At 43.1% G+C, this 20,861-nt stretch overlaps 1 protein-coding gene across 1 annotated transcript in view; it reads right to left on the bottom strand.

Moving 5' to 3' along the window:
* The window catches only part of ANTXR1 (ANTXR cell adhesion molecule 1), a 255,318-nt gene that overhangs the window by 78,058 nt on the left and 156,399 nt on the right, over positions 1 to 20,861 (bottom strand). The window contains exon 14 of the mRNA XM_027555677.1: positions 4,321 to 4,362. Within this exon, the coding sequence (XP_027411478.1) occupies positions 4,321 to 4,362 (42 nt within the window). The remainder of the gene's footprint in view (positions 1 to 4,320; positions 4,363 to 20,861) is intronic.

Below are 20,861 nucleotides of genomic sequence, written 5' to 3'. Positions count from 1 at the left end.
AGGATGCTAGTCTGGCTGTTTGTGTAGACACAGCTGTGAGAGGGACCAGGTCTGCTGCTGTTAGGGAGTTCAAAACAACAAGACACATGTTTAATTTTTCTGTAGCCCAGTTTTCCCATCTAAGAAATTCTGGCCACAGAGAAATCATTAGCATCAGTGAGCATGATGATAAACCTGGAAATAAATCCATCATTTAAAGCCAGGTGCTTACTATTAATTGGGTGCTCACACAGTGTCAGTTAACTCAACACATGTCCCTTTCCCTCTCAAACAGTCAGAAAATGCATGGAGGGTGATGACCTTTAGAACTAAATTAGCAGGTCAAGTACTCCATTATTGATTCTTCCATAAACTGCCAATTATTTGGAATAACTGGAGATAGTGAGGAGTCCTCAGCCTACTGCCAATTAGGGAAGACCCTAAACCCAGGAAATACTCTTCTTAGTTGCTAAAATTTAGCTTTCTTGTTTTTGTGGAGAGCTTGAAATTTCAAGTAGTTTTTCTTTGTCTTGTCTTTATACACAGAGATACACTGTCAGTTGCTCAGAATCTATAGCTCCAGAAAGAATGAAGTGGCTGGGCCAAAGCCAAAACAGTGCTCAGCTATGGGTGTGTCCGGTGAGAGTAAAGTATGATGCTGTATAGAACAATAATGCATAGGAACCTGGAATATTAGGTACACAAATCAAGGTAAACCGGACGTGGTCAAGCAGGAGATGGCAAGAGTAAACATCAACATTTTAGGAATCAGTGAACTAAAATGGGTGGGCATGGCTGAATTTAATTCAGATGACCACAATATCTACTGCTGTGGGCAAGAATCCCTTAGAAGAAATGGAGAAGCCCTCATAGTTAACAAATGAGTGCAAAACATAGTACTTGGTGCAGTCTCAAAAATGACAGAATGATCTTGGTTCTTTTCCAAGGCAAACCATTCAACATCACAGTAATCCAAGTCTACGCCCCAACCACTGATGTAGAAGAAGCTGGAGTTGGCTGGTTCTATGAAGACCTCAAGACCTTCTAGAACTAACATCAAAAAAAAGATGTCCTTTTCATCATAGGCGACTGGAATGCAAAAACAGGAAATCAAGAGATATGAAGTAACAGGCAAGTCTGGCCTCAGAGTACAAAATGAAGCAGGGCGAAGGCTAACAGAGTTCTGTCAAGAGAACACACTGGTCATAGCAAACACCCTTTTCCAACAACACAAGTGATGACTCTACACATGGACATCATCAAATGGTCTATACTGAAATCAGACTGATTATATTCTTGGCAGCTGAAGAAGCAGTAGCTCTATACAGCCAGCAAAACAAGACCTGGAGCTGACTGCAGCTCAGGTCATGAGCTCTTTATTGAAAAATTCAGGCTTAAATTGAAGACAGTAAGGAAAACCACTAGGCTATTCAGGTATGACCTAAGTGAAATCCCTTATGATTATACAGTAGAAGTGATTAATAGATTCAAGGGATTAGATCTGGTAGACAGAGTGCCTGAAGAACTATGGACAGAGGTTTGTTGAATAAGCTATGACAAACCTAGACAGCATATTAAGAAACAAAGACATCACTTTGCCAACAAAGGTCCATATAGTCAAAGCTATAGTCTTTCCAGTAGTCATGTACAGATGTGACAGTTGGACCATAAAGAAGGCTGAGTGCCAAAGAATTGATGCTTTTGAGTTGTGGTGCTGGAGAAGACTCTTGAGAGTCCTCTGGACAGCAAGGAGATCAAACCAGTCAATTCTAAAGGAAATAAACCTTGAATATTCATTGGGAGGACAGACGCTGAAGCCGAAGCTCCAATACTTTAGCCATCTGATGTGAAGCACTGACTCGTTGGAAAAGACCTTGATGCTGGGAAAGATTGAAGGAAAAGGGGAAGGGGGCGACAGGATGATATGTTGGGATAGCATCATCGACTCAATGGACATGAGTTTGAGCCAACTCCAGGAGATAGTGAAGGATAGGGAAGCCTGGAGTGCTGCAGTCCATGGGGTCACAGAGAGTCGGCCATGATTTAGTGACTAAACAACAAGAATAAAGAGGATAACTGAGAATTCATTATAAAGTTGTGTTCATTTTCTCAGCATATTTATTACCTTTAGGATATGATGCTTATAGAGCTGATGAAAGTTTGGATAATTGATACTTATTCATATATATGGCAGAAAGCATTTAACCTCATTTGGCTATTAATTAAATGTTAGATATTGTAAATCCTTTGGGGATAAGTCAAAGATCCATTAGATATAGATCCTGACCTTCAAGTATAGCTAATAATCTTAAACTTTGATGCAGAAGGAAAATGTCAATAAAATACCCTGGGAATACAGAGAAAGGAGAAATTAGCTGTGGTGAAAGGAAATTAGAGCACAGGAGCTGTCTTTGAAGGGCTGGTGGGATTTGAACACAGGGAGCCAGAGTGGAGAAGGTTGTCTAGGTTCAGACTGTGATTCAGGGCTTCGTGTAAAATACTTTGGGGTTTCTTTTTATGATTATTTTCTTTTTTTCTGCCAAAACACATTAGGAAGGAGATGAGGGCTGCTGAGCTCACAGGGCCAAGGAGCAATCAGGACAAGCACGCATGCCCAGAGAATCAGCGCCCCCTTTAGCCTGTCCTGGAAGCTCCTATAGGTCTAACACAGCCTGCTCGGTCTCAAGGGTCCCCAGGTTGTCAATTGTGTCTCAGGTCTGCCTTCTAGAGGTGAAAGTATGACTCCCATAAGAATATTGGATGAAACTGGAAAAATCCAACTACTTGTCTTCTTTTGCTTTTAGCTATTCTTTCTTGGTGATTTACTGACTTGGGCTTTATTTTTTACCTCCAAAATTGTAGGACTTTACTTTACAAATACTTATTGCTTTTGTTTTGTGCGTGGAGTCCTATGCTAGATGCTGGGGCCTGGGGTCAACCATACCCCACAGTCTTGGACCTAAGACCCCTGGTGTATTTTGGCTATGGTGGCTGCCACATCACCTTCCAAAAGCAAATGCAGAGCCAGCAGCAGAAGAAAGGGTAATAACTCCGCTGATTGAACACGATGAGTGAAGGGAACATTCTTCACCTCAGGGCAAACAGAGCAACCTCATCGAGAGTTTCTTGCCCTATTTTTCTCAGAGAGTATAAGACACAGCTGCACACAATAGAACCACAGCCAAATTGGAACTGGGGGAGCTAGCCACGGTGCTTTCTCTTGAAGGATTAAGAAGAGGCTTTTGTGGATGTCAGGAGAGTTTTTTTCCTTCCCTTAGCTGTGCACAGCAATGTAATTTCCTCCACTGATTTCTGGGCAGAAAGTTAGCATTCCAACAAGATGCGCTTTAATTGATTGCAGTTATTAAATCCCTTAGCTTACAAGCTTATAGTTCAGGATATAAGAGCCACATGGAATTTTAATCATTATCTTTTTTTCTGTATGAAGGAAATTTGACAAAGGCACTGGGAAGAGGAATGGTGAGGGGGTGGTGCTCACTTTGCATGCAACCTACCTTAGGGATTAAGGAAAATGAACTGGAAACCTCACTGATATCTCTGGATCCCACTCAGCTTGCAGACCTGTACTCTGGCTTCTACATTGGTGAATGCCACATTGAGGGAAGCCAGCTATCCCAGGAGTAATCAGAGGACTAGGAAAAGCTCTGGGCAGGCACTGCTCCCCAGGGATGCTCCTTCTCACCATTAGCCTTTAACGCCTCTAGGCCACACATGACCAGATCTGCTTATTGGGCAATTTACGATGGAATCTAAGACATTTTTCTCCTTTCCAATGATGAGGATCTAATATCCTATACAAGGCCAGAATACTAGCATACTGGAGGGGGCTCCAGTATATTTTCTTTATTGCCTGGCAAGTCTTTAGGTAACATTGTTTTAAATTAAAGGAAAATGTAATACTTCAGCATCAGTCTGTTCCTAGAATCACTGATTGTTTGGAGAATGTGGCAAATTCACTCCGATCCACCCACAAAAAGGATTGTCTCTTCAGGGAGAAGAGATCCAGCAAGTATCTGCTTTGGAGAAAAATCAGTACCTCAGGGCTCCAAATAATTGTACTGAGAAAACCATTTATGTTCACATCTCAATTTTTTCTTCCAGGGAGAAAACCTTCCAAAAACCATTGTGCCTCCAGCTGTCAGTTCAGATCAGTTCCTGTTTATCCTTGGTTAAGAAAGAGCCAAAGACCTCCCTCTTTGCTGCTTCATATGCAGTGGGAGTCTAGGCCTGATGTAGTTCTGCTCTGTGGGGGCCTGAGCCTGGGGCCAGCCCAGTCAGTTCTGTGTCCCACCATGCCACCCAGCCCACCTGGTCACTCACCTCACTTTCCTCAGCAGGGGGTGGAGGGACCTCCTTGATAATCTGAAAAGGAAAAAAAAAAAAGAACAAATGAGTAGAAATCTCCAGCCACCTGCTTTCCAAAGGTACCTGGGTGGTATGGCTATAATTACCACCGTAATGGGTTCAAGCAAGGCAGGTGTCTTTCTGGGCAGAATAACTCAGTAATTACAGCATGATCCATCTGAGGGCTCCACACTCAACTGGGCCTCTTATAGTTTTATATAGGGAAAAATATATTCCACAGCCAACAGTTTCATCTGTTACCCCAGGTAATGTCCTGCAAATGTATTCACTCATTTATTCATCTAGTCATTCCTGCATCAACTCATTCACCAGTCCACCCGAACCGCTGCACATCTAACAAGAATGGTACACAACAGAAGTTAAGATAGTGCTGCAGAGGTCAGTCAGGTATGGGCCACACTCAGACTGTTGGCAATCCCATTCACTGTTGCTGGCCCCAGGTGGTACTCTTGGAGGGAGGGTGTGACAAGCAGGCAGACTGATTCCCAACAGAAGGCAGCAAAGAAGGGCTAACCAGGGATTCCTTTCAGGGCCTTGAAACTGAAGAGGTACAAAGATTTACATATCAATATTCTAAGACTGGACTCCGCAAACACCGCATCCTCCGGGTTAAAGAGAGATGTGTGGTCACTTTGGGAAGGCAAGCAATTGGGAGCCGCTTCTAACCAACGAGAGGATGGAACACATGGGAGAAGGACAAGCAAGGAGGACAGAGGGGTGGCAGTAAGCCACCTGTCTTCATTTTTATCTCCAACTTGTACATCCATTCATAAAAGGAAAGCTCTTGCCACCTTTAAGTTAAATCTGTTTAAAAATTTTTACAAGGCAGTTTGGCCATTTATTCACTCTGACTCTACCTCGTGAAAAAGCTGGCTTAAAACTCAACATTCAAAAGACTAAGATCATGGCATCTGGTTCCATCAATTCACGGCAAATAGATGGGAAAAGGTGGAAACAATGGCAGATTTTATTTTCTTGGGCTCCAAAATCACTGCAGTGGTGACTGCAGCCACGAAATTAAAAAATGTTTGCTCCTTGGAAGAAAAGCTATGACAAACCTAGACAGTGTGTTAAAAAGCAGAGACATTACTTGCTGACAAAGGTCCATATAGTCAAAGTTATGGTTTTTCCGGTAGTCACGTACGGATGTGAGAGTTGGACCATAAAGAAGGCTGAACACTGAAGAATTGATGCTTTCAAACTGTGGCACTGGAGAAGACTCTTGAGAGTCCCTTGGACAGCAAGGAGATCAAACCAGTCAATCCTAAAGGAAATCAACCTTGATTATTCATTGGGAAGACTGAAGCTGAAGCTCTAATACTTTGGCCACCTGATGGGAAGAGGCAACTCATTGGAAAAGACCCTGATGATGGGAAAGACTGAAGTTAAATGAGGAAGCAGGCAGCAGAGGATGAGATGTTTAGATAGCATCACCGACTCAATGGACAAGAATGTGAGCAAACTCCAGGAGATAGCAAAGGACAGGGAAGTCTGGCATCTTGTAGTCCATAGGGTGGCAAAGAGTGGGACACAACTTAGCGACTGAACAACTACCACATCCCTTGAAGCCTCCCTCCTCTCACACTCCAAACTTTATTATCAGAATGTTGGGACCCCAACATGCAGTCCTTTTCCTGAGAATTCTGGAAAATACAAAAGTCATTATGTATCTTTTCATGTGTTAGCATCATCGCTGGCCTGAACCACTTCGTGGATGGGTGCTCAGGTGCTGTCCATGGGACCAGTTTCTTAATCTGATTGGAGAGCTCTACCGGCTACAGAGCAGGCTGCCTACTAGGCAGCGCTTCCTCCCCATCCCTCCAACTAAGCACATCCCACCTTTCATTTGATGATTATTCTGGGGCCTCTTCTGGGTTCTGATCCCCACTGCTGTCACCCATGCTACCACTATCTGTAATGTCATCTCTGTTGCTGAGATAGGCTACTCACTTGAGGTTCTACTAACACCAGCCAGGGGACTGAGCCCTCAGTCACCCAAAAGGATGGTATTCAGTTAATCAAGAGGCAGAGGTGATCATTTCAAACTATTGTTGCATTTGCTTCCATTTCCTGGCCATTGTGAGAAACCTGCTGAAGGTGTTTGTAAAGTACAAAGCCATGATTTTTCTCACCCACTCAACGCTGGCTCCAAACTCCTTTAAAAAAAATCTCTGAGGAGGGTCTGCTGCTGCTGCTGCTAAGTTGCTTCAGTCGTGTCCGACTCTGTGCGACCCCATAGATGGCGGCCCACCAGGCTCCCACGTCCCTGGGATTCTCCAGGCAAGAACACTGGAGTGGGTTGCCATTTCCTTCTCCAATGCATGCAAGTGAAAAGTGAAAGTGAAGTCGCTCAGTTGTCTCCGACTCTTCGCGACCCCATGGACTGCAGCCTACCAGGCCCCTCTGTCCATGGGATTTTCCAGGCAAGAGTACTGGAGTGGGGTGCCATTGCCTTCTCTGCTGAGGAGGGTCATTACTGCCCAATGCAGACTTCCCATCGTCCCAGAGGCAGTGGTGATTTTCAAATAGGAAATGGAAGGAGGAGTGAGGAGCCAGGGACAGCAATCTGGCATACATCTCTTCTCTCAGGGCAGTCTTAGGGAAGGGAGTGAGAGGAGAGCAGGTGACTTGGGAACACAGACAGATGTCGACCAGCGTGCTGTGAGCTATGTGCTTGCTGAGTACTCGAGGTGAACAGAGGTTTGGTGCAGAGCAGCTGGGCTTTTGTCTTCAAAATGCAATCAGCCTCGTCCCTTGCTGCATGGAAGTACAGAGTAGTTGTCACTTGTGAACCCCAGACCTGCCTCTTTCTGACTGTGAAGATCAGACAAGTCTCCGAACCTCTTTGAGCTCCACTGTCCACTTCTGTGAAATGGGAGCAATAACACTAACCTTGCAGGAACTGAGTCACGGTGAGCAATAATGTTTGCTCTGAAACAGGGTGGGTGCTCAATAGATGGTGCATACTATTATTAGTCCCCTTTCCTTTTCTTATAGTCACTGTCTCTTGCTTTTATCACATCTTTAATGAAGGTTTCACTTAACACTGCCCACTCTCCCCTCCCCTCCGCCCCGCATATACTGAATGACTATGTATGGTGATTTCCAGATGGTGCAGCCTACAAGCCAGAGCTTCATAAAATGAGTGAGATAGGAGGCTGGTGTTCAGACAGTGGCCAGGGGGGCCTGACAGTGGCCAGGGTCTTCACAGGGGTCAGCAGCAGTGTGTTTTACCATGTATTTTTAAGAACATGACATCAGCTAGGAAGTGCAGATATCAGCCAAGTGGCCCACCACTCAGACCAACCCATCTTATGTGAGCTTATGTTCACAGTGTCTTATTGGATATTTATTGAATTTTACAGCCAACAATGTCCCAAGGGGAACCCAAAAGACAAAGTGCAAGATTTATTAAGTGTTAATCAGAAGCAGACTAATCTATAATCTAGATTCCACTCTGACATACTTGTAAACTGGCCACCTGAGCCTCTGAAAAAATGCCACCATGTTCAGGTAGACAGGATTTAAGCACTTCCATCTGGCTTCCTGGGTTGGGTGTCTGGCGGCATTCAGTGGGAATGAAGAAGACTTCCTATTGCCTCCAGCACCGCCTGCCGCCCCCTAAACACCACTCCCCCCCGACCCCACCCTGAAGTGATGGCAAGAGAGCATCTCAAAGTGCGATCCAGGCAGGCTGAGTTGAAGTCATATGATTACTCCAAGCCTCGAAGCTGGCTGGGCTGCCTGTGAGCGAGCCAAACCCTCATACCAAGACCAGCGCCTGGGCCACCCAATGGAGTGCTCTGAGTATACAGCCACATCAGCCCTCCCCACCTCACCCGCCCAAGGGCCCTAGCCCAGGTGGCCTGGAGGAGCAACTGGGCAACAGCCTGCTTTGCTCTCCAGCCTACAGCCCACTGCGGCCTTGCTACACAGAGTGGCCCAGGCTCACAGGATAAAATGCAGACTGCCCTGGCCCCCACAAGACCTGTAAGACAGGGCCCCCCACTTCCCTACCTCACTCCTCTCTACCTCCCTCCCCTTCACTTCTGCACTTCAGCCTCCTGTCACCTTCCTGCCCATTCCACGCACCTGGCTGCTTCTCACTGGGAGCATCTTCTGCCTAAATGCTTGCTGCGTTCCCTGCTTTGTCTGCATATCTGCAGGTCTCCGCTATGGGGTCTCACACAACCCAGTGTTTTCTGTCATACTTTTAAATGTAATCGAAAGTTAATTGCATAATTTCTGGGCTTCTAACTAGTATGACTGGAGGATCTTTATTTCTTACAAGAATGCACACAAGAAGCTGCTGAGGACTACCAAACTTAGGCTTGATTTGGGCCACTTCCCTTCTTAGAAGGTTCTGGAGCTTCCTCTTGGTTTTTGGTGGGCTTGTCAGCTCCTTTCTCACTAGGAGGGACAAAGAGAAGATGGATAAGGGTGAAGAAATCCTTAACGAAATGTTTAAGAGGAAAATCCCTCAACAGACATATTTGTAAGCATGTCATGGCAGGACTGGGGAGAACTCTGGTCTGTGATGTCTGGAACAGAACTGTCTCTGAAGTACGCCTGTATATATTTTAGATTTTTTTGGTTATGGTAAAATTCACATAACGTTAACCATTTAAAAGTGTGAGCCAATTATATTGGGTGTACCAACTGCTATCAGGTGACTGTGAAGATGCCGTCCAGTTGTCAGTAGTGACCTGGAAGAAATACACAAGACTCTCTCTCTCGCACACACACCTCATCTGCTTTCTCACTTATGTTTTCCCCTGTGCAATGCAATTACATACCACACTTGTGAGCACGTGTACTTTTCTTCACTAAAGCATTTACTATAGCATCCTTAACACAAATGTGTGTCCTGGTTAAAGAAGCCAGGTATTCAGGGAAGGAGGAAAATCTTAAGCTTTGGTAGAACTCGTGAAGACGTGAGAGACAGAAGACACCCAGAGAGCAAAGGAAACAGAGGGACCCCCGAGGGCTTCATCAGAGACCACACTGAAGAACACAAAGAAAGGAGAACGGAACTCATGGGGCCCATCATTTGCTTTACAGGAGATTAGAAGCATGTGCCATGGATGAAGAAAAGGCTATAATGCTGAGAGCAGCAGAAAAACAAATTTGTGGCATTTTTTTCTTATTTGGAATCACACAAATAGCTTTTTTTTGTTGTTAAGAAAAGAGGACCCTGGCAAGACATCAAAAGCTGGGTTTCTATTTTAAGCCAGTGCAGAAGGAATAACAAGACAATGAGTCACAGCCATCCACCTCTGTTGTTGTGATACTTCATCCTAAGAATGTCCTTCCTTCCGTCCTGTTAACTCAAAGGCATGGGGCTACATCATACTCAAACCCATCATGAAACTTCATGTGTTTATATTTTAAAAATTGAGACATAGAGCTATTTATACTGTAGCATTATTTTAATTGGGCTTTCCTGGTGGCTCAGACAGTAAACAATCTGCCTGCAATGCAGGAGACCTGGGTTCAATCCCTGGGTTGGGAATATTCCCTGGAGAAGGGAATGGCAACCCACTCCAGTATTCTTGCCTGGAGAATCCCACGGACAGAGGAGCCTGGTGGGCTACAGTCCATGGGGTTGTAAAGAGTTGGACATGACTGAGGGAATGACTAAAATACACACATTACTTTAATTAGGAATTTAAAGCATTTAAAATGCTAGAAAATTTTAGTGTATTATTAATGTTAAAAAATGTGTTACTTTAGAAGGCTTTGGGTATTCTGTTCTGAACCTATTTCCCTCACTAGGCTGTTACTTTCATGGGGCTAAAATTCCATAAAGAATTGACATTTTAATTTATTTATTTTGCTTTTATTTTTAAATTTATTTTTTAATTGGAGGCAAATAGCTTTACAATATTGTGATGGTTTCTGCCATATAACATTGCAAATCAGCTGTAATATACATATATCACCTCCTTCCCTCCCCCCAACCCTCTAGGTCATCACAGAGTGCCAGGGTGGTCTCCCTGTGTTATATGACAACTTCTCACCAGTCATCTATTTTACAGATGATGGTGCATATGTGTCCATGCTGCTTTCTCCATTTGTTCCACTCTGTCATCCCCACTGTGTCCGTAAGTCTGTTCTCTATATCTGCATATCCATTCCTTCTCTGCAAATAGATTCACTGATACCATTTTCTTAGATTCCATATATATGTGTTAATACATGATATTTGTTTTTCTCTTCCTGACTTACTTCATTCTGTATAACAGGCTCTAGAACTCACCAGAACTGACTCAAATCCATTCTTTTTTATAGTTGAATAATAGTCCATGGTATATATGTTCCACAGCTTCCTTCTCCATTCATCTGTCAATGAATATCTATGTTGCTTCCATGTCCTAGCTACTGTAAATAGTGCTGTAACGAATACATGTGTCTTTTTCAATTATGGTTTTCTCAGGGTCTATGCCCTGTAGTGGGATTGCTGGGTCGTATGGTAGTTTTTTATTCCTAGTTTTCTAAAGAATCTCCATACTGTTCTCCATAGTGGCTGTATCAGTTTTTATATTCCCACCAACAGTGCAAGAGAGTTCCCTTTCTCTATATCCTCACTACCATTTATTGTTCGGAGATTTTTGGGTGATGACCATTCTGACTGGTGTGAGGTGATACCACGTTGTAGTTTTGTTTTGCATTTCTCTAATAACTAGTGATGTTGAGCATCTTTTCATGTGTTTATTGTCCATCTGTATGTCTTCTTTGGAGAAATGTTTAGGTCTTCTGCCCATTTTTTGACTGGGCTGTTTTTCAGATATTGAGCTGTATGAGCTGCTTATTTATTTTGGAGATTAATCCTTTGTCAGTTTGATTTGTAATTATTTTCTCCCATTCTGAGGGTTGTCTTTTAACCCTTGTTTATTTCTTCATTTGCTGTGCAAAAGGTTTTAAGTTTAATTAGGTCTCATTTATTTATTTATTTTTGTTTTTATTTCCATTACTCTAGGAGTAGGGTCAAAGAGGATCTAGCTGTGATTTATGTTAAAGAGTGTACTGCCTATGTTTTCCTCTAAGAGGTTTATAGTTTCTGGTGTTACATTTAAGTCTTTAATTCATTTTGAATTTATTTTCGTGTATGGTGTTAGGAAGTATTCTTGTTTCATTCTTTTACAGGTGGCTGTCCAGTTTTTCCAGCACCACTAACTGAAGAGGCAGTCTTTTCTCCATTATATATTTTTGCCTCCTTTGTCAGAGATAAGGTGCCCATAGGTGCAGGGGTTTATCTCTGAGCTTTCTGTCTTGTTCCATTGGTCTATATTTTTGTTTTTTGTGCCAACACCATACTCTCTTGGCGACTGTAGCTTTGTAATATAGTCTGAAATCAGGAAGGTTGATTTCTCCAGCTCCATTTTTCTTTCTCAAGATTGCATTGGCTGTTTAGGGTCTTTTCTGTTTCCATATAAACTGTGATTTTTTTTTGTTTTAGTTCTATGAAAAATGCCATTGGTAGTTTGATAGGGATTGCACTGAATCTGTAGATTGCTTTGGGAAGTATAGTCATTTTCACAATATTGATTCTTCCAATCCAAGAACATGGTATATCTCTCCATCTGTTTGTATTGCTTTTGATTTCTTTCATCAGTGGCTTACAGTTTTCTGCATACAGGTCTTTTGTCTCTTTAGGTAGATTTATCCCTAGGTATTTTATTCTTTTTGTTGAAATGGTGAATGGGATTGTTTCCTTAATTTCTCTTTCTGAGTTTTCATTGTTAGTGTATAGGAATGCAAGGGATTTCTGTGCACAAATTTTATATCCTGTGACTTTACTATATTCATTGATTAGCCTGAGAAATTTTCTGGTGGCATCTTTAGGGTTTTCTATGTATAATATCATGTCATCTGCAAACAGTGGGTTTTGCTTCTTCTTTTCCAATCTGGATTCCTTTTATTTCTTTTTCTTCTTTGATTGCTGTGACTAGGACTTTCAAAACTATGTTGAATAATAGTAGTGAGAATGGGCACCCTTGTCTTCTTCCTGATCTTACAGGAAATGCTTCAGTTTTTCACCACTGAAAATAATGTTTGCTGTATGTTTATTATGTTGAGATACATTCCCTCTATGAGTTTTTTTTTCTGTATCATAAATGGCTGTTGTATTTTTGAAGTGACATTTTTAGAAACACCCTTCAAGTTATGGGAGAAATAATGGTACTTAGAGAACTTTTGATGTATCTGCTACTTAACCATTGTTAATTTTGTAAAGAGGACAGGAAGGACAAATGACAGGGCCTGACTTTCTCAACTGGTTTTTGGTCTTTTGTGCTTTCTATGCATAGTAAAACACCAAGGAATCTGAGTAATAATATTTCTTGAGTTTTGGGTAATTTTCAATTGTGAACTCATGTGCAGTTTGCATTTACCTATGGGAGTCTTATGAAGACTCAGCTAAGGGATCAGCCTGCCAGAGGGGATTCAAGTTTCATTTTGCAGATTCCTAAGTACTTCTAAACTGTGAATCCCTTTCTCTTAGTTTGTAATTTATAGAACCCAAAGTAATATATATTTGAACTCTAAAACTGAGAGGTTGTTGTTCTGAATTTTTAGGGACACACACATACACACATTAAACTCATAGCCCATCCTTTTACTCAAAGTCTCAACTGTAGGCAGAAGATTCAGTCCTACTGTCAAACTTTTATGGACTTATGTAAAGTTATGAAACCAAATGTCTAGGTTATTGAGATTAGAAAATCACCACTGCTTTAGGGTCAGCTAAGCACCTAATTTCCAGAACTTTCTTTGTTTTGTCCCTGGAAATGTCTGTTTTCTTGTGATCCTGGTTATGCACTTAAAACAAACTTTTATACATTTTTTCCAGGAATTTTTTGTTTTTATTTTTCTGTGAGGTCTAGTGTATCACCAGCTGGGAGTAATCGATTTTTTTGCAAATGATTACCTCCTGCATGCTCAGAAGGCATGCTAAGTTGCTTCAGTCATGTCTGACTCTGTTCAACCCTATGGACTGTAGCCTGCCAGGCTCCTCTATCCATGGGATTCTCCAGGCTAGAATACTGGAGTGGGTTGCCATTTCCTTCTCCAGGGGATCTTCCCAAACCAGGGATCGAATCCGTTTCTCTTACATCTCCTGCATTGGCAGGTAGGTTCTTTATCACTAGCACCACCTCAGAAGGGTTAACTCAAATAAATGTATTTAGATGCTTAAAGTCATTTGGAGCTTTTGATTCAAAACATGGCATATTATGGGACTTCTGGACTGATACCTTAATTCCAACTCTTTTGCTACCTCCCTGGCCCTACAGCTCAGTTAGTATAGAATTCGCCTACAATGCATGAGGCCCTGGTTCGATTCCTGGGTTGGGAAGATCTGCTAGAGAAGGGAGAGGCTACCCACTCCAGTATTCTTGGGCTTCCCTTGTGGCTCAGCTGGTAAAGTATCCACCTGCAATGTGGGAGACCTGGGTTCGATCCTTGGGTTGGGAAGATCCCCTGGAGAAGGAAAAGGCTTTCCCACTGCAGTATTCTGGCCTGGGGAATGCCATGGACTGTATAGTCCATAGGTCGCAAAGAGTCGGACACAACTGAGCGACTTTCAGTTTCACTGACCTCATAGGTTCTGTGTGAGGAGAAGCCATCAGAAGAGAGCTGTGTATAGAAGAAATGCCAATGAGATCTGAAAAGCCATATAACAAAAGGCTTTAGTCTCATGGATGGAAGGAGATGCTTGCTCTTTTACTTTTACAATCTAGACTTCAATTCTGATTCCTTAACCTTATAATAAATATCTTTCTAATTAAAATCAAGAAACCAAGGGAAACTAGGCAATGCAATGTGGAGAATGTCCAGCAAGTATGAGATATTAGCTGATGACAGATAAATGAATCTTACTATACAAACAGTATAAATGTAATAGAAACCTCACAGCTGATTAAAGCTGGCCAAGTACTGCTTGAATTCAATAAATTTACACTGTAAAAGTTTAGTAAAGGCTACTGCCAAGGGTGTTGATCTAGAATGTAGTACAAGACATTTTCAAAGAAATGAGCTCAACTTTTTTTGTCTTTTGCATTTGGAACTCAAATTCCAAATAATTCTTGGCCTTTCATCATATCTCCCTTAAGACTGGAATTATTTCAAAGGCAAAACTCATCCATAACTCAAGAGAAAATGGTGGCAAGAATTTTAACATCAGTTGATAAGGCCCAAATGATTTACATGGTAATTCAAAAAAATGGCTATGCATAGTCTCCAGTAGACAATGTGCCAGGCACTGCAAAACTGAGACAGTTTTAAAAAAATCCATGAATTCAGATTCCCTGAAGCTTGGAGGAGCATCTTGTCTGCCTTGGTTATGAGCAAGGTGATTCCAGCCACGGGGAGTGGCTGTGGATCTCATCAGGACACACACTGAGCAAGGATGGGGGGTGATGTTCACAGCATGTTTGAGCTTGTTGGTGTTGACGTACCCTTCGAGAAGGGAAGGAATGGGGCCGTTCTTAGGAACCCAGGAATATGACATTCAGCATTCTCTGGGATTATGTTTCCCAAACAGTCTTTGGCAGAATGGTAGTGCCCTTCCAGACATCAGTATGTCTATGGGTGTTTGGGAACGAATAGTGTGCCAGGTGCTGGTATGTTAATGGGTGGGGATAGGACTAGGCCAAGGGGAAGGGGCTCCAGGATCAAAAGAAGCTTAGGTGGACGTTGTTTAGAAATGTTGCCACTGACTACTTGCATCATATTTTGATGTATAACCAGATTTGAGGATCACAGGCCAGGACATGTTGAAGGGGAGGAGTAGATTCACTTATACTAGGTGAGAATAAAAGGAAGCAACCTTAGAGCCAATAAGGTTCCAATTTTCTAATTTTTCACATGAGGAAATGAATTTAAAAGATTTTCCTTTAACTGATGGACGATGATCTCATATTGGAATCCTGTTGTCTTTAATGACGGCTCGTTTCTTCCCAGCTCACTCGGGGGCATAAGGATGGTGGTGGGTGGGTTCCCAAGCAAGTGTCAAGACCAGCCCTGCAGGGATGAGGGAAGCCATGAAGGCAAGGTGGAGATGACAACAGACTGGGCGTCTGGGGCTTGCGGTGCAGGGCAGGCCACGGCAGAGCTCTGTGTAATCTTGCAAGCTTCAGAGCAAGGCGTGTTCAGATGGGAGTGGGTGGAGGCTGGAAAGGGGTCCAGAAAGCACGATGAATCTAGGCCTAAAATGCCTGGCTAAGGAGCTGCTTGTACTTGTTAGGTTTCTATTAAATAAACTTCAGTAAATCCCTTTGGTGATGTGAGGTTTGGTTGTCTGGCCCTTAAAATTAAATATTATGCTTAAAGGTGTGGAGGGCAATATTTGAAGGCTTTATTTTTATTTCAATTTAAGGCATATCAATTTCCTGATTAGTTTTCATCCCTTGGAATTTGTCACTGGTGATGACAAAGGGGCTTATTTGTTGAGCTACCCTGGAAATTCAATAAGGGAATTAAACATGATCCTTTACATAATTCTTTAAAAACTGTTCATAAAATACCTACAAGGCCGTTAAAAACAAAGCAAAGCAAAAGGGAACTGACTTTTGTTTATATGGAGAGAAATTCTCAATACAAGCACATAATCCTTTCCCAACAAACTGAATAAAAATATTTGCTATTATTTGAATAGAAATATAGCAATTTGATTTCACCTAAATAGTGTGGTTTAATTAGCTGGGTTGCAGAAGAATTGCGACTCTCTAGCAGGATCTCTTTGAAGTAGGAAATGGCAACCCACTCTGGTATTCTTGTCTGGAGAGTTCCATGGACAGAGGAGCCTGGTGGGCTACAGTTCATGGGGTTGCAAGGAGTTGGACACAACTGAGCGACTGAGCCCAGCACAGCAGGATCTCTTACTTTCTTTCTAGTTGTGGAAAAAAAATGCACAACCTACTCTTGACCATTTTAAAGTGTACAGTTCAGTAGTGTTAAGTATATTCCCGTTGTTAGGCAACCAAGCTCCAGAACTTTCTCATCTGGCAAAATACAGCAGGATCTTTTGTCTCAGGGCTCCTGATCCCATTTACCTTCCAATAAAATGGGCACATTTCTATGATTATATTTAAGAAGCAGATATAAATGTGCTTTGTTACGCAATGTTTGATACATATAAAACCATGTGTTAACAGACATGTAATTTATGAAACCTAATAATAATGATGCAAACACTCATGAGACTACCATGTCCTACAGTTCCACTGTTTGTGAGCTCCTTGCATATCCCCAAGATGATTTAGCTTTTTAGTTTACTTTGGAAAACATAATGAATTACATGCCAGGCACTGTACTCCTTTGTAGGATGATTTTCTGTGACTAGTTTCTCCCTCCCCTGGAGGGGTTCATTGTATAGTGACAGGAACATATATATGAATGAATCGCTGTGTTAGAATGAAACAGTTCTCTAGTCCAGTGGTACCCAATCTTTTTGGCACCAGGGACAGGTTTCATGAAAGACAATTTTTCCAAGGATGGTGAAGTCGGAGGGATGGTTTTGTGATGATTCAAGCTCATCATATTGAGGGTTCATGCTCCTATGGGAATCCAGTGCGGCCACTGATCTGACAGGAGGCTGAGCTCAGGTGGTAATGTGAGCAACAGGGAGCGGCTGAAAATATAGACGAAGCTTTCCTCACTGGCCTGCCTGCTGCTCACCTCCTGCTGTGCAGCCCTGCTTCTAATAGGCCATTGACCAGTGCTGGTCTGAGGGTTAGGGACCCCTGCTTTAACAGATGTGTGAAAAAAGTGCTATGAAAACCAAGGAAAGTTGAAGCTAATTCTCCCAGGTGGGAGAAAGGAAAACTAGTTAGATGGAGTAATCATGAGCAGGACTTCAAAGAGGAATTGTAGACAGAATAGATAAAGACTATGAGAATATTTCAGCAGATGGAAGCAACAGAAAGAGATCAATAATAACTACATGGTATGTTCAAGGAGCCCCAAAGAACAGAGCGAGCCTGGAGACCGCTCTCCTTCCATTTGGCTACTCAAAGAACTTTGAGATTTATAAGTAACAGTCTTGAACTGGGCACGGTTAATGTCTGCGGAACTACACTCCTGGCTGCCAACAGCTTATGTCCACAGGGGAAGATTGACAAGTAAACAATCAGTAACAACAGCATGGTTGGTGCCATGAAGAAGCCCTCATGGGGTGTTTAGGGGGTCCATGCACACACAGGGAGAAGGGTAGGAGGTGAGGCTGGAGAAGGGGGTTGTGGCCAGACTGGGAAGGGTCTACACATGCCAAGTCAAGGAATTTGAAGTCTATTTTAGAGAACTTGAACAGTCATGAGGATTGGGGGCACGGAAGGGAGTGGGATCATGAACTGTTTCCTTGATTTTTTTTTTTAAAGGAAAAAACCTAGTGACGGTAGACTAAAAGAGCAGTTAGAAAGTTACTGCAATAGTTCAGGTGGGCGATGCAGAACCTTAGACTAGGGCAATGACATCCATCTATTCACTCGTTCATTCATTCCAAACTATTTGTTAGCAACTCCTGAGTTCTAGGTAATATACTTGGGCTAGGGTAGAGGATGTGGACAGAAGTGCCAGATGAGACGGGGTGTGAGAGAAGAGGATGCTCTATACACAGTTCCGAAGTGAGAGAAGACAAGAAGAGAGAGAGAAGACATTGGCAATCACTCTGCTATCTCTAGTTTGGGCAGCTCCGAGGATGATGACATATCCATTGATGGAGACCAGTTCTGGCATCAACAAGTTTAACTGGGACATGTTGTGAGGGTGGGTAGAGATACCCATGTTTGAGAAATCCACTTGGTCCTGATACTATAGACCTGATCTTTTGAAGCCAAGGCCAGAGATGGGTGGCCACACTGAGGAGTCACTAACATATCCGTTGTAGCCGAAGTCATGAGCATTGGTGATATTGCCAGAGACAATGTGTAGAGAAGGCTGAAGACAATCTCAAAGAACAAGAGGTGAGCAGCAGCAGAAGGAGACAGAAGAGTCAGCAGCAGCCGGCAGGGGAGAGAGTTGAAAGGAGAGAGTGCCCACTGCTGGAAGAACTAGAGTAGGAAGAGAAATGAGCACTCCTGGCTGGGAGTTCAGGCTTGCAAGGGATGGACTAGAGAAACAATGGTGATGGAGCCCAGGATGCAGCAGGCTGAAGAGTGAATGGAAGAACAGTCTGCCCTGCAGAGAAGTTTTCAGATGAAAGAGAGGGAGAAGGAATAGGGCAACGTGAAGGAGGAATAAGCTATGACACATTTGTTAAGGTTGAAGGAGGCCAGCAGGCAGCGGGGAGGAAGATGGTGGAAAGGATGAAGATACCATAGGCAGAGGTGGGTGGGAGAGAACAGGATGAAAGACATGAGTGGAAGGAGAGGGAGAGGGGCCAGTCTGCATCTGGGGAAGGGAGGGATGTTGGAGAAGGATGCACACAAGTCTGTTTGAAGTGGAAGGTTTCTCACAGGATGGTTTCCATCTTCTCACTGAGACAGAAGAGCAGGTTGTCTGCTGAGAGTGAAAGGGCCCGAAGTAGCATAGACATCTCCAGGAGAAGGAGAACAGTCTGGGAGAGACACTGTGAGAGTGAAATTGGGGCTCCATACGAATGAGGTCAGAGTGTGCTAAGCAATTCAAAGGACTGGTAAATGTGCTCTGGCTTCATCAGTGTGCTCGGGCTTCATCAGTGTGCTCGGGCGATTATTTTCTGAAGGGATCAGCATCTTGGGAGCAGGAGAGAAGACTTAGAATTGCTCTGTTCAGGTGCAGGAAGGGGCCAGGGCAGGTGGAGAAGGAGTTACGGAATCAAGGGTGTTCCTGAGAGTGGCAACATGGGATCAGTAGGTTAAGAGACCATGCAAGATTTTATTCTATCCCCAGATTTTTGATTTGGAGGAGTCAAGTCCCCACTACTAATCAGGGATCTATCAGTGTCTGGTGACCTGCTGAAATTTAGGCCGGAGGTGATGGCCTTTCCCTGTGTACATGAAGCTACCACCCTAGCTGGACTGCAGGCTCTTGTTAGGGTGCTGCCTCTTGGCTGGGACGATGGTAGACACCCAGGGTTACCTATACTTTCTTCATCTATATTAGATGATATTTATTGCTAATACCACTGATTTATTGTTGACTTTTTCACTCTTACAATATATTTCAACCCTTTTCTCATGATCATCTTCTTATTTAGATTTCTTGGTCTTCCTTTTTTTAAAGTTCAATTGAGAAAGTTCAATAATATTGGACCAACTAATAAGCAGATAGAATGGCCATTGCATGACTTTAAGGGTTCTGGCAATGTCCCTTGTGGAACTGAGGCAAGTCTCTATTTACTTATCTATTTTGGGGTAAAATATTGGCTTCTGAATTCCCTTTCTGCAATGGCAAATAAACCCAGGCTACATAGTCCAGTGACTCTCTCCCTTTCAATGGGAAAGTTTTTCGTGCCAGTGAATAAAGGTAGGAATCTTAGAAATCAAAGGTTTACCTGGGGATATTGAGGTCCTTGCTGGGAAACACTAAAAGGTTTTGATTCAGGGTCTGGAAAAATTCTCTCTCCATTGGTCACCACTGATAGACTATTCTCTGCTATTTGGGCAAGAAGTTAACCCAGGTTTCATCTAGGCAGAAGATAAGAGCCAGATGGGAGTAAGGTCCTTTCAGAAAGGCAAAATGCAATGAGTAGCACCAGTCACTCTCACCCTTCAGATTTCTGCTTCCAGATGGGGCCAGCAAGAAGCAAGAGGATGCTGAGTTCTGCAGAGGGCCAGCTTGTAGTAACCAATACGCTTGCTCTGGTCATCCTGGTCATTACTTTTAAAATGTTCATTATGATGAGTAAAGAGTGATCTAATTGCCTGCCCCCCTACCTCTGCCACCCTCCAGTACTTTGTGGACCATCTCCATTCCCAGTTCATATCCAGCCACTAAAGGGTTAATGTTTGGCTCAGTTGCGATGGGGGGCCTTGCGGGTTGTTAAATACTTTAAATATCATTCCTGGAGAGAATTGTGTAGAAGACAGAGGAAGGACACAGCAGAGAATCCTCATGGGCTCCTCACGTTACAGACCCTTTCTGCTCTCTGGTTATTTTCCATCATTGAGATGTGGCTTGGTACCAGGTCACTGAGGCATTCCTCACACTCGAGGCAGGGTAGAGAGAAGGACAGAGGAAGGTTTCAGGACCATCAGTTACAAGGATGCCCTCTGTCAGTCCCAGACTTGGAGAGGGATGCTGTCAAACAAGGGAGAGAAACTTCCTGCATTCTGCCTCTTAGGGAGGCAGGAGATGATGTTTGCCCTCCTTCCTGTGTACTCCCTTCAGAAAACACATGACTTTATCCTATCCCCCTCAGAACATCACCATTCATGAAGGAAGCCAGTGATCAAGAAGCAATTTTGGGGGTACACCAAGTGTCAGCCCCAGCCAGCTTTCAGAAATAGCTGTGAGGGCAGTTTCTATAGACCTCATAAACAGGGAAATCAATCTCTAAGATTTTCCCCTTGCAAAGA

This window comes from Bos indicus x Bos taurus, chromosome 11 (genome assembly GCF_003369695.1).
Source record: "Bos indicus x Bos taurus breed Angus x Brahman F1 hybrid chromosome 11, Bos_hybrid_MaternalHap_v2.0, whole genome shotgun sequence".
Classification (NCBI taxonomy): Eukaryota; Metazoa; Chordata; class Mammalia; order Artiodactyla; family Bovidae; genus Bos; species Bos indicus x Bos taurus.
Note: the sequence above shows the minus strand (reverse complement) of the source record. Positions and strands in the feature narration are given on the sequence as shown.